The sequence below is a fragment of the Andrena cerasifolii genome, chromosome 4 (genome assembly GCF_050908995.1).
Source record: "Andrena cerasifolii isolate SP2316 chromosome 4, iyAndCera1_principal, whole genome shotgun sequence".
Lineage (NCBI taxonomy): Eukaryota > Metazoa > Arthropoda > Insecta > Hymenoptera > Andrenidae > Andrena > Andrena cerasifolii.
The window spans coordinates 20,870,583-20,885,111 of NC_135121.1; the positions used below are offsets into that span (position 1 = coordinate 20,870,583).

The following is a 14,529-nucleotide window of genomic DNA, read 5'->3' on the forward strand; positions in this document are numbered from 1 at the left end:
CGTCATCCTGAAAGTATGCAGAACACTGTACCACTTAAAGAACAATATTCTTGTATAATCTAACTTAAAGAGAGACCCACAACACAAATACTACACGCGATGCTTAAAATTACTATGTGGCAACCACTTATCCATCTGAGATTCTGAGACCATCAATCTTTCAAAAATAACACATCACAATCAAATACTCCTACAATACTAAATAAGTAAATACACGATAGACTCCACTCGATACTTAACCCCTCGTATCAGACAAACTATTTAGTATTTAGAGTCTAAATTTTAGACAATATCTCTTCACTATACCTACTCCCATGCCCAGATTCCATAACATCCAAAATACATCGGCTTCTTCTCCACTCTTCGGCCACGACGTCCTCCAACTATTTCCCCCAAATCGCATTTAAGGATTCCAGTCGCAGCGAGCCGAAGAAAGGCCGACAAAGCGATACCTGCACCGTACGTGCCCACTGCGCGGCTCGAGCCGATCCACTCCCCGCTCCTTCGCGATGTCGCCTTTCTCTTCGGTGCCCGGGGTCCGTAAGAGGCCCCATTCACAGTCCCCGTCTACCTCCACTCGCCCCTCCCAACCACCTGGCAACCTCGGCTCACCTGAACCAGCCATCTTGGGTTGTACGCCGAGCTGTCGTAGCTTTGTCCTCCTTTCAGACGTATTCTTCGCTCGCCGAGGCAATCATCCGCGTCGACTCGCGCCAACCAGCTCGGCTATGCACGTCCGCGCAACGAGCTGATCCCACGTTGTTCCACGTTGTTACAGTGATTCCTCCTCGCCTTGGTGCAGGGCACGTTCGTATCCGCGTGTTCCTCGTCCAGCTGCCTGGAACAGGTATTACATCGTGTGCTCGGGATCCTACTTTTTATGGTGGCTCTGTGAGAAAGTAATTCTACGGTGGTTGGTCTCTGTGCTCGTGCGCCTGGGTGGACTTCGGAACCGATGCTTCGCGTAGTGGCTTGAGGAAAGTCGGCGGAGAGAGGGAAGGTACGTAGCACGGATCCTTTGTAGATTCTTCAAGGATTCCGGGCGTCTGGATGTTGACGGAGTGTTATGCGTATGTAAACGTTTGCACAGTTCCCTGTGGGCAACAGATCTCCCGAATATCCATTCGCGTAGACTCGCAGATCCTGAAAGATAAAAGTGTGGCCGTGAGTTAAATGGAGGCTGACTTTCTAATCGAAGGAGGAGATCGTTGCTTCTCTCCCAGTATACTTCTGCGCGTGATTAGGAAACGAGTTGGGTTTTGAGATCATGCGCGACCCAAAATTACGGGAGTGGAACGCGCGCGTAGATCGCCGCGCGCTGTTTACAAATCGCGGTACATCGATCAGCGATTTTTACAATATCGGTGGTTGCGAAACGAGGCTTTACGCAACGAAGCTTCTTTCGTGTAGCGTGGAGATGATTTGGAATGTATCTGTTGGGTGTTTTTCGATGGTCTTCGACGAGTCAAAGGCTGAAGGGACAACACGGTGGAGGTCAGATGTATTGGCCTGTCCGAGCGGTTTCGCGAACAGCGATCGAGGGGAAATCTGCCCTCTCCACGGGGCATTACGCGTGCTCGCGACGTAGCACGAGAGAGCGAGAACGTTGAGAGAAGGAGCGCCAAGGCAGGCAGACGGCATGGTCGGAGTTATACCACTCGCTCGCTCTGACCGGCCAATATATCCGACCTCCACCATAATAAGAGGATCGCGAGTAACGTTCCATTGCATTCTTATCGATAGATCGGTGGATCGGGCCACGGGGAGAAAAGCTACGCCTTCTAAAACGACCGGTGAACGTTCCGACGTAAATGTCACGGGCGGTGGCAGGGGTCTAACGTGAGAACCAGCGAGAAAGAAAGGCTCCGACGTTGGTGATGCAGAGACGTTGAAAGTGACCGACGTCTTAAAGGAAGTAAGTTCTTCCTGTACTAATTACCAACGCGAGAAGAATCTTGGTTCAAGTGACTTTTGAGCGTCAACCTCTACCCTTCTATCCAGAAAATTCTATTTGTAGTAAGCTAATAGAAATCTTCAACACCCACATCTCGAGAATTCCATTTACAGTCGATTCTAAGTTTAAGGAATTCTAATCTCGGGAGCCTCCAGCCACCTAGACCCTAAGAATCTTAATTGCATAAGATTTTACACACCTAGATCCTAAGAATCCTAATTGCATAAGATTCTACACACCTAGATCCTAAGAATCCTAATTGCACAAGATTCTACCCACCCCGATTCTAAATAAGAATGCTAATTGCAAAAGATTCTATCCATCTAGATCCTGGCTCCTAAAAATCCTAATTGCAAAAGTTTCTACTCGCCCAGAGCTTACAATTCCTAATTGCATAAGATCCAACCCACCTAGATCCTAAGAATCCTAATTGCGCAAGATCCAACCCACCTAGATCCGAAACAATTCATTCCTCCTGAACCCCAAGCTCTCCGCCTCTTAACAATCGCGAGTGCATAAGATTCTGTAGCCACTTAGCCCCCAAGAAATCCCCTTTGCCCGAAAGAGAGGCAAAGAACAACCGACTGACCAAACAACGTGTGTAATTCCATCAGCAAAATGGGATCGAAGATAGAGTACGTGGAGTCCTCGCACATGTACGCGACGAATTACATTCGCAATTCGAAAGCTATCGGTGTTCTGTGGGGTATCTTCACCATATGCTACGCCATTATCGGCGTCGTGGCGTTCGTCACGCCTGAATGGCTCGGCGACCTGGAACACGAGAACCCTGGAAAATTCGGCCTGTGGATCAGGTGCTACTACGGTGGATTCGGTGAGTATCGTTCTCAGAGCCCGAGATACCTTTCTCCCTCGTCTTCAACGTTCGTTAACAAGAACGATCTTCTCGTTTCATTCACCAGGCGAGCTCGCGGACGAGTGCATCGGCAGGCTGGACGACTTGTCGACGATCGCCAACGTCCCTTTCAAGGCTAGCACGATCCTGATCGGTGTCGCGGTCATAATCGCTCTGTTCACCATCTGCGCGATGCTCCTCTTCTTCTTCTGCCAGAGCACCACGGTCTTCTACCTGTGTGCCTGGATGCAAGTGGTCTCAGGTAATCGCCATCCTTCCGTCGTTCACAATTCACTCGAGTTGATCGGGTGCAGGGATGACAGGCGTACCGGGGCGTATGACGTAGTAAGGAGTAGTAGAGGGGGATCCCCGCATAGTGTGCACAAGTCGTATTAGTATATATGTATAGCTCTACATGCGAGGTTCCTCCACTACTCCTTACTACGTTGTATGCCCCGATACGCCTGGCAACCCTGAATTCGGGTGCACGTGCGTTCCTTTCTTCTCGAAATCAACATGTTCGATCATTCCTTGGAAGTTGTACTATCTTCTTCAGTAGAAATCGAGCTTCCTTTCAATAGAAAGAAATAGGCATTATCTAATAACATTGTAAATTGATCATGAAATTGATATCCTCATAAACAAACAAGTCCTACACCTGCATACGTTGTTACGCTACGTCGCACAGCGCTTGAGTAATTACATAATGTTGATCTAGGCCAGGAGCATCTCGTAGGTCCCGATGACCTGAAAATGTATACAAAATTACCGCGACTAATCTTCTGGTAAGCTCTCATCTGTTGGCGTAACGAGGGACATCGCGCGTTAAAGTGGGAGTTAATTACGCACCACGTTGCACAAGCAATTTAGCTAAAGGACAGAAAGGAGAATTCGCGATGATGCGAAGGATCTACTTAGAAAGTGTGACTCTGTCAGTCGTTCTCGCGAGGTATTGCTGCAATCGTCGCGTAATGCCTTATCAGCGCTTTACAAATTGAATATTACAACGACGTACTGGGGTCATCCGGTCGGAAAGTGATGCGTCCGTTACGCTCATCGTTAACACGCTTCTGCTGCAACAGAGTTTTCTTGCCGGCTTCGCGACAAATGAATCGGAACCGTCCGACTACTAAACCCACAAATTGGCTCTCTCAACACATTTAAGGCCGTCGCGCATTTTGGCGAAGCGCGGCGAATCGAAGAAATTAATAATAGTTAATTAATCTCCGCTGCTCCATGAGAATCATTTGTTTATAAACTCTTCTCTTTGTATCGCCGCGCTTTGACAAAATGCGCGATAGCCTCTACTCGATTAAATCCAATTAATTCTATAACTATGGAGGAAGTCAGATATATCTGCCGGTCCCAGCGGTTTAGCGAACAGCGATCGAGAGGAAAGCGGCCCCTCCAGTGAGCCTCGCGCGTGCTCGTGGCGTAGCGCGCTAGAGAGAGAGTGAGAACGTTCAGACGAGGAGCGCTGAGACCGGCAGACGGCATGGTGGGAGTTACCCCTCACTCGCTCCGACCAGGCAATACATATATCTGACCTCCGTCGTAGTTAAATTGCCTCTAAATAACACCCCTAACGATTGCAAGCACTTTAGACTGCATCTTAACCTTGAAAGAACGTACAAACTGTTCGGCAACGGATAAAGGAAGATGCAATCTGTGACTCTACATTACAAATTAAGGGGTTATACCTAGTAATTTTTTGTAGAAAAAAATTACGTTTTTATAATAAAAGTACAATGACATCCAAGAAGCCTTTTTAAAAACGGTGAGTAAGATATCTCAAAAACTACTACACCAATTTTTCTGAAATTTTGTTGGCTTTTTTTATATAAAAATCTATTGAATGACGAAAGGATTTTTTTTAAATGTATAGTTTCGATTATATCATCGAAACACGGCTTCATGGTTATCACTAATGGCCGTTTTTCGTTAATAAAATCGAAACTATACAATCGAAAAAAATCAGTAATTTTTATATAAAAAATAAGCCTACAAAATTTCAGAAAGATTGTTGCAGTAGTTTTTGAGATATCTTGCTCACCGTTTTTAAAAAGGCTTCTTGGATGTCATTGTATTTATATTATAAGCATAAATATTTTTGTACAAAAAAATTACCAAATGTTCTTTAAATGTTGCTCTTTTAAGTGCAAGAAATTCTATAAAAATATATGCTTCCGCTTTTTAAAAAAAAATCACAAACATTGGCCTCTTTTGGGCCTCCTGACTAGGTAGAACCCCTTAAGACGAGGCTTCGTTCCCTAGTAATTAATGTGTAAAAACTCAGGTGAGGGACGCCCGAAGTACGGCAACTCGGCGCTCAGTGGCTCGCGTTGCGTAGATCTGCACGGGCTCGTACTCCATGATCTCTTATCACCTTATTCTGTAACATAGAATCATTCGTATCATTTCCTACTATTACCAAACCCTCTGGCACAGTTTATCTATCTATTACCACGATTCCATCTGGAACAGATTAATGGTATTTACAATTGCACAAAGTTTCGCGCAGTTAACTGCCAGGAATCAATCAGCCACGACGCTCCAAAAAAACAGCGCAGATCGCTTTACGTTTCCCCTCCATTGGTCGAGGGTTGAAACGCGTTTTTCTCGCGACCAGCGTTTTTCCTACGAATAGAAAGCGTTTCCTGGGCCGGTGCTTGCGAAACGCGTAACAGAACAATACGGTAATGAATAGGTCGCGGCGATGATCGAATCGCGGATTGTCTCTTCGCGGACAGTTGATTGCCAGTTATTACGAAGCACCGGATTAAGGAGAAAACCCGCTTTCTCGCGAATTACGTACCACCGTGGGGGCTGTTCGCGGGTGGTCGTTTCGAAAGAAATGTGGAATAGACCGTTATAAGACGTAAGTCAGCCGGTTTACCGGTTGGCCAACGCCTTCGCGATTAACATAGTCGGCTACGGTCACCTCCGCGTCAAGTAACACCATTTTCCGAGGTTTTCGGGTACGAGAAATTGTTGCGTACTCCCCGAACAATTTTCCGACATGATAATCGTTTGCGGGGTAAGAGTTTAAAGCAGCAATTTCTGGAAGCTCGTCCGTTAAACCAGAAAAGGGAAATAGATGTACCTAAAATTGAATTAAATGTACATTAACGTGTGATAAATTATTATAATGGATGTAGGACGTGATAGGGTTTAATTGTTGGGTACACACACTGATTCCTTGAGACGGTTAAGAGCGACGCCTTGTAATGATGATAGAGGGGTATACCGGTTGAGGGAACCGAACGTGGCTATGCCTATAAAATGACTTGTCTGTGCTGTTGATCCACTTAACGAACATTGACATGCTTGATTTGTCCCGCAATAAGTTACGCGGCTTGTAATGTTCACGATTGGCTGGTCAGTGTCGAAGTTGGCCAAGCGCTCCGTTAGTTCCTGGGGAATAGGAAATGAGTGATTCATCCGTGGAGCAGAGTTCAGTGGATTATACATAAGATAACAGAAGGTGGAATTTTGTTTGGGGAACGATGGGTTTCTGGGTTTTCTGAAATCTACTGGTGTGTGGGATTCTGGCCTCCCAAATCCTAAGAATATTAATCATACGGGATTCTGGACTCCTAAATCCTAAGAATTCTACTCACATAGTATTCCAAGCTCACGAACCCTAAGACTTTTACTCCTACAGAATCCCTAGCTCCTAAATCCAAAAAATTCCATACGCAAAATGGACGTTTCCTCTGGCACAGCCCAACGGAGCCCCAGCCTCTCCACTTATCTCAACGCTTCATCTAAACTGCTTCTAACAGTACGTGTACATGCACACCGGCGGGCGATCCCAACGGGATCACCACAACGAAAGTAAAGAGCAAAAGTTAAGGGGCAATAACGTTTTACGTAAGAACGAACGATCACCCAGCGACGGATGAAAGTTGGAAGGCCATCATCGTTGATCGACAGCATTACCGTGCGATCGTGGCTCGTTCTGTACCGCCGACAGTGAAAGTCGTTGGCTGAAATGTGAATCAGCTCTGCGAAGAGGAAAACGTTTCACCCAGAAACGAACGGAAATGAGAACTTCCCGTTTCCACGCAATACTACAACCGTAACTTCCGATGTACAAGTCGATCCCATCGCATTCATTATCATTCCAAAACTAATTAAATATTCAACGCTTCGATCATTTCAAATTTCCAACATCATCTACAACTTTACTAATATCTAATGGTGGCGTTGTGAAAATGTCTTCAACCTTTGCGCGTGCACAAAGTAATTCCTGGTTTAAATAACAGAAGCAACGAGCGTTAATTACGCCTCCCTCGCGAGCAGAGAATCTGCAGTGGAAAAGCCGACGGTTGTTCCACGGTACCTTTCACTGCTGACCTCTCGCACAATATCCGTGAAGAGAGACAAGTTTCACTGAAAATGCCAGCCACTTTGCGCGCTTGCTCGCGTTCGGCGATAGAAAACGAACTTAGGAGCATTCCTGGTACCCTAGAACCACCTCATGCATATTACCCACGATCTGTGCTCGCGATTAATCGAAGGTACCCTTGGGAAGGTAGACATTAAGAGGCCTTTAGTCAAACTGCGATCATTATTAACGATTAACGCTAACATGTACGCGGAAAATAATGCAGAAGAGAGGCGATATTCATGAATAAATGGTATTCTTTTCAGCGATATTCATGGCCATTGGAGTCTGCGTTTATCCTCTGGGCTGGGACTCGCCGTTGATAAGGGCCGTTTGCGGTGCAGCTGCGTCCAGGTACTAATTCTATATCAATTCTCGATTATCCAACCGAACAGTGAATAATTCTTGTTTGCCAGGTACAACCCAGGAGCCTGCGCCGTTAGATGGGCTATACCGTTAGTGGGGATCGCAGCTTTAGACGCGGCTACCTTAGCCGCGCTTGCTTTCATCCTGGCCTCCAGGCACGTTAGATTGCAACCGGAGTCTTTCAACAATGGTTCCTTGTACAAAGGTACGGAATATTATTCGCAGGAACACGTATAATATCCAAGCACTGGCATTCCGTGAAAGGAAAAAGAGATGAGAGTCAGTTATTAAAAACAAAACTGTTAGTCCCTGAGTTTTATAAACCGAAGAATGGAATGTTAGAACTTGTAGATTAAAAATTGGGGTCTTTGAGTGAGCTAGAAATCGAAGTATTTTGCCCAGAACCATCTTCTGCTCGCCTTCTTAGGATCGTTGGTCCATGCTTGATAGTTATAGTGTTCCTAGATGAAATTCCCAGTTACAAGTTACAGTGCCTCAGCACCAATTTCCCAATCCAAGAGACTCTTTAAATCGACTTACCAGTGTCCCGAAACAACGAGTTCTCTCCTGTTCCAGGCGAGGTGAACCCAGGCTACGTGAACGAGGCGCAGAGCGTGGCAGGGTCACGGAAGTCGTTGTCCCTGAGACCGGTCCTCCTGGTCGCTCCGCCCGAGCAGGACCGTTACAGCGAGCTCTCCCGGGGGAAGTCTCACTCTCGCAGCCTGTACACGCCAGCCCCGTCGCATCCGGCCCACACGATGTCGACGAACACCTTGAATCATTCCCAGCACAACTTCCAATTGTAAAGGAGCCACCGATCGAGATTACATTGTACATAGGCCAGCTTATTCCCTCGATCCTTTCTCAGAGTTACCGACCGTTGCTTCAGCGCTGTACATAACGCTCGCTGGGACCTTGTTCCGTGCGCCAAGCGTGCCGTCCCTCGTAATCGATACACTTAATTAATCGCCCGATCGTCGGGCCGCAGGGTGAAGGAGAGTCGAGGATAGGAGAGAGCTGTAGAACAAATTAGCACTTCGCAACGATTTTGTATCTTGTATATATGTTGACTTGTAAACTAGCATGTAACTAGAGTTTAATTATGTACTTGGAACGTTATGCATATAGGGCGCCCATTTCACCGTCACCACCCAGGAATGCCCCGCTATCTCGGTTCCCAATGCGTACGTGTATTTTCATTAACGTGTCATTGCACGCAACGTGACCTTCGGGTGACACTCGACCACCCTATAACACGTGTTATATCATACATTATGTATCTCAAGTTTCCATAGGACTCACGATTAATACATTTCTTTTTATTACAAATCATGTGACATAAAGTGGTACTTTACAGAACGAAGACTCTTACATAGTAGAAGAAGAATCGTGTCCGAGTATCGCCGAACAAAGACGTGTAATTATTACTGTACCGAGCGAAATCTTGTCCGTCGGACAGCTGTGTAAACGGCAAGACCGCTAGCAAATAAAGAAACTTAAAAGTCAAGCCGCACCGCTTCCGTCCGGCTCGCGCAAGCCTGGCCGTGTGTTTTGCCCGTCGTCACTATGGCTACACGATTAAGGAGACGCACGCTGTACACGATAGGATTCTACAGAGACCAGCGGAATTCCAGAAGAATAGGATCGCCCGAGCAGAAGGAACAACGGCAATTGCGCGAAAATGAACGACAAGGACGACAGCGCCTGGGTCTTCGACTCCCTGATCGGTTTCCTTCAGGGTCCCATCTGGTCGGCGCCCCTCGTCACCTTCATAGAGGAGAAATCGCTCAGTACGTTCTCGCGGGTTAACCGACACTCATTTGCAATCGTGCATACCAATCCTTACACCCTCTCACTCTTCAAAAAATAGTATTCCACGAAGGCGGTTCAGAGACAGGGTGCGCCCCGGAGTCGCCCGTTACTTTATTCCTTTAAATCGGGGTCTGTTTCAAAGCTCTTGGAAGCTTTCGAGGGGCATTACTCATTCAATTCTTTCGCAGTATTCGAGGCAGACGTCGAGGACAACGATGAATATCAAAAGACGTATCAAGAGTACAAAAATCTAGTGGACTTATTGCTCGGCTGCTTCATGGAGGACATGGGCATCACCCCGGAGCAATTCGAGTACGCCTGCACCGTGAACAAGTACACGAAAATGCCTATACAGTTCCAGCAGGTAATCTCAGCTCGCTGGGTAGCGAAACGACGGGCTTGCGTCCACCTCCTCACCTCCCTCTTTTCCAGAACTTGTTCGAGCAGATATGGGCCGCGAACGAGTACGAGATATTCAAGAGGATGATGATACAGAAGAACCTGGAGCTACAGCTGCAGGCTCTGAACATGATCGAGCAAAAGTATGGCCTCACGCCAGCGTCCCTGGTGTACGATACGGATGGCCTGCAGGATGACGCTCTGGTCATGGAGGAGATAATTCAGTAAGCCTTCGGTGACTCCCTCGGGGACTTATTGGATCAGGGTGCTTCACCTTCTCGCGAAAGATGATCCGTTTAGACTTTAGACCGAAACTTCGGGCGCTGAAAGCAAGAATTAAGGTTTATCACGTAGTTAATACCGAGTTCAGGAGAGATACTATGCTCGGTAGTTATGTAGACCCCTGAGGAGACCCCAAAGTTGAATAATAATTGAAGAGAGATTGTACGTCTTGCAGGAAACACGCGCTGGTGGATGATCCAGAAGAGGAACAGGGTATCTCGTCGGAGACTTCACTCATCAAGGAACATGAACGGTTGGCCGCCAAGTACAACAGCGAAAGAGCTCTGTTGGAGGAAGCTCTGAAAGCATCTCAAGATAAGACCCCAGAAACGGAATCTTTGTCATCGCTAGAAGAAGATGAGGAGGAGGGAAAGAAAGAGGAAGCAGGGAAAGCTCAGAAGCTTGAAAGAACTATTCCAGTTAAATCTGTATCCTCCAAAGAAACAAAACCAGAGGAACAGAATGTATTAAATTCTTATAATAATCATTTGGGATTGTCGATTGGTGTTTCGAGGAAGGGATTGTTGAAGACTTTGGTTCGCTGATGTTTCAGGTATCGGAGGAAGATATGAAGAAGAGGCAGACCTATCTGAAGGCCAGACGGGACAAATTGGTGGCCTTGAAGAAAGAGGCGAGAAGTCAACGACTGGAGATGAACCCATCGAGACCGAGCTCTGCTAGAACAGTCGCAGAAGCAACCATCAAGGGGGAACAAGAACTGAAGTTGCCAGAACCTCTGGAACCATCCATCCTCCAAGTACGCAAAGCACTTGCTGCTCGCCTCCAGAGTGAGGTTGTGCGTAAGCAAATGAACTAGCAGTAAGGATTACTGAAATTTGGCTACTAACCTTATCCAACTTATATGTAACGAACGATCAAAGTTAGATCAGAACAAGGTGAACTCATGAAACTTTTGTAAACGTCGTATAAGATCAAAATGCACAGAAAGGCCAGGATGAAAGCGTTAGATACTCCCGATGAACTAAGAGCCTGAGGAGAATAATGAAACAGCAGTGACTTTGGCTTTGTTTATCATTCATCTTGATTGATCTGCATTGGCAGCGAGTGCTCCTTGAGCGAGCACTAAAGCTTCGGTATTACAACTGCACGCTCAAAGCTCAGCGATCTGACTCTGCTTGAGAATTCTAACGAGACTGTAGAAAAGTTTTAAGGTCACTTGCACTATTTTTCTCTGTTAGTCGCTCGACGCGTCTCACATGCCGTACTTTGGATCGAAGTGTTGCAGAAATTAGATTAGAATAAAACATAGAACTCTTTTTATAATAACCATTTGTATAGAAGAAGGTCGGAAGAATGCAAACTATATAAATAAAAATGAGAACAGTTGCCCCCTATCGTTTGAGTATATCGTTCATACTTTGTACATCTCCTTTAGCTCTCTGACTTGTGTACATAATTACATACAACTGTGTCACTTCTCCGCTAACGCAAACGATATATAAAGCCAACGCGAGTCGCTTAGCGCTGCGTTGGAAATGCTCTGGAAAAGGATAAGTGTCCGTACAATGGGGAATCTCTTTTTCACATATAATTATCTAGTAGCATAAATTGTGTAAATCGCAATGTTGGTGGAACCAAAACGCGGCGACAATTACATTCCATACAAAAGCGACGCTTCCCCTTGCGATTAAACATTGAGGTAAGTTATAACTCTGGTTCGTTAACAAATTCTTCTAATTTTAAGTTTTATTTAATTAAATATTCTCCGCACTTCTACAACACACTTCTATTCCGTGATAACACACATTTATCATTCTTACCTCCCCTAGCTGTCCAATTATAAAGAACGAAACGAATTCCTGATAGAACACGAGTGCCATTCGCTTTGAATGCCTGCGAACACTGTTTGACGCTTCGTGCCCACGGTACTACACGATCAATGTACAGCGAAATCAACAGAATTTCCAAGCTACGCTCTCGGGTTCAAGGAGCACGATATCCATCGTCTACACAGATAAATCACCGAAGCGTTTCGCTAACTGCAAATGAACGACCAAGGATTACAAAGGAAACTTCCCTGCCACTCGTGTTCCACCACGTTTATCCCACATTTAATTCTCATACATGGCTCGTCCGATCAAACCATTCATACTGTTACTAGAATAAAATGCAAAATATTCATTTTTCACTTGCTCTCCATTCGACTATTTACCATACTACACACAGAACATTTCATTATTTTCCTCCTTATGCTTGCTCTTAATTCACACGTTTTTATGAATAGCATCTCATATAAAAAGGTGTCTTTTTCTATGTGTATATATGTGTGTGTGTGTGTGTGTGTGTGTGTGTGTGTGTGTGTATATGTATGCATGTATGTATGTATGTATGTATGTATGTATGTATGTATGTATATATATATATACATATACACACATATATATGCTTGCATTAGAGAAAAAGCGTCTCGTTCCGTCGCCACATATATATATATGTATATATATACGAATATATATATATATATATATAATTAAAACGCATTAATATTATTAACACGTGGTATTGTACAATGTGTGCAATGTTTTCTTTTACCATGTAATTAACATTACATCGATGTGACGGCTGTAATAAAATTCTTTCTATCCGCGACCTCGGGGCACTGATGCTTGCATAAGAATGTTTTAGAGCTCTTCTGCATCGGCAAGGAGACGCCGAACGGAAAAACGTATTAATTACCCTTAACAACATTAAACGGGACTCGATTACGTATTAACAAACACACCTGCCACCGAACGATCGTGGCCAGAACGCCGCGACTCGTCAAAGCGCAGCTTCGATCCCGATCGATGAAAACCCAGAGAATCGGGGCCCGCGAAATCTTTGAAAGTGCAAAGGCGACGTTAGCTCGCGCGATCACTCCCTCCTCCCCCCCGCCCTTGGGGGCCCGAATACTCGAGTAACATGTTCCCATTCAGAAACGCAGGAAGCTCGACTAAAAAGTTTCCGACTGGCACGGCCGCGAAAAGGAATATCAAAGGATCACGCTAAATACGCGAATTCAAAATCGATAGACGCATCACCGTTAATCGTAAAAAGAAAGTCGAAATCAAGAAGAAATGAAAAACACGACAGTAATGAAAGCGACGCGAACAACGAACAAGTCTGAAACACTCCATATATGTATTAAATCCAGGTTAAACAGCGTACACGATCGCGCTTTTTTTCTTTTTCTCTTTTCTGTTAATCTAGTATCACTTAGATATCGATTCCCCTCTCTTTCACTTTGCATCCCCGATTACACACGACGCACCCGTTTCCTCCCCCCCCAGCTCGACCGCCCCTCGTTTATCGAATAAATTGCGAATATATGTAAAACACATGAAGAACAACATTACTCGATATCCTCTTAATTAATTAATATTAGCCTATCTTTCTTTCATCCCCCCTCTCTCTTTCTCTCTCTCTCTCGCTCCGTGGTCAGTCCAAGCCGCACTCTCTCTTCCCTCTCTCTCTCTCTCTCTCTCTCTCTCTCTCTCTCTCTCTCTCTCTCTCTCTCTCTCTCTCTCTCTCTCTCTCTCTCTCTTATGTACATTATATCGCATTCAGCTCCAGCGAATTTGCCTACTTTGATATTCACAGGTTTCGCTCGTATCGTGACTGGATTAACTTCCAAGATTTACCTATCTGTATCATAAGTTAATGGACAGGCTGATGCGCCTAACTCGAGGACCGTAAAGAACTCGTAAACTGTTCCGCTCGGTTGGGAATCGTTTTGATTGGAGACTGATTGGTACTGAATACATATAACGCGGTGATTAATTTGTTGCTAGCTTGCTGCTTCGGCCAGATACGAACGGTACCCTCTGTGTCTCGAGTGGCGCGCTCGACGTCTCATTCTGAAGTTTGAAAGAGCGTCGAACACGTTTGGGGAGACAGTGTTGATATAAAGAAGCAAGATAGCAAACGGATTAATTGTTCCAATACCACGCAGATCTTGTTCGAAATACTCTGCTTTGTGTGGTAAACGATTTACGAATTATTTAAGGCCATGAAGCTACATGAACCATCCTGTGCATGTATGCTCTCGTACACAGACGTACGTATACTATTTACGAAATGTCCAATATACATACGGTTCTAAAGCAGTCTTAGAAAGTCTCTGTTGGGTGTCAGGTGTTGTGAAAAATCTATACATTAGCTTATAATACTCTTCCCTCGTCTGTTCGAGCAAACTCAATTAGTTCGGGCACTCGAAAGGATAATATCAAGTGTAGAAACAATGTTACATGGAAACGACATCGATGTAAATTAAAAGAAGAATAGACTCTTAATACCAGCTTTCTCGGTTGTATCAGTAGTTTAAAATTAAGTAGACACTTTTATCTGGGGCTGACGTAGATCTATATATGAATCTGAGTATCTATTAAGGCTCGTCACGAATTTCTAAACGAAAGAGAATCACGTTATTTCGTTGAGAAATAATTCAAATGAGACTATGCAACGATGCAA

At 45.1% G+C, this 14,529-nt stretch overlaps 2 protein-coding genes across 5 annotated transcripts; both read left to right on the forward strand.

Moving 5' to 3' along the window:
• Positions 1–675: 675 nt before the first annotated feature.
• Lhfpl (LHFPL tetraspan subfamily member 5 protein) lies at positions 676–9,073 on the forward strand. 4 transcript variants are annotated; one of them, XM_076810864.1, is made up of 7 exons: positions 676–1,000; positions 1,744–1,915; positions 2,569–2,789; positions 2,878–3,072; positions 7,467–7,554; positions 7,617–7,771; positions 8,143–9,073. In XM_076810864.1, exons 3-7 carry the CDS (start codon positions 2,573–2,575, stop codon positions 8,370–8,372), a joined length of 885 nt encoding a protein of 294 aa, XP_076666979.1. In that variant the 5' UTR covers positions 676–1,000; positions 1,744–1,915; positions 2,569–2,572; the 3' UTR covers positions 8,373–9,073. The 4 variants fall into 4 exon arrangements, with proteins under 4 accessions (XP_076666979.1, XP_076666981.1, XP_076666982.1 ...); XM_076810866.1 differs by lacking the exon at positions 676–1,000 and adding an exon at positions 1,031–1,164; XM_076810867.1 differs by lacking the exon at positions 676–1,000 and adding an exon at positions 1,314–1,334.
• Positions 9,074–9,221: 148 nt separating this feature from the next.
• Positions 9,222–11,414, forward strand: LOC143368305 (cilia- and flagella-associated protein 36). Its single transcript, XM_076810863.1, has 5 exons — positions 9,222–9,356; positions 9,567–9,742; positions 9,811–10,001; positions 10,235–10,523; positions 10,613–11,414. The coding sequence occupies exons 1-5, from the start codon at positions 9,248–9,250 to the stop codon at positions 10,874–10,876; spliced, it is 1,029 nt and encodes a 342-aa protein (XP_076666978.1). The 5' UTR covers positions 9,222–9,247; the 3' UTR covers positions 10,877–11,414.
• Positions 11,415–14,529: the final 3,115 nt, after the last annotated feature.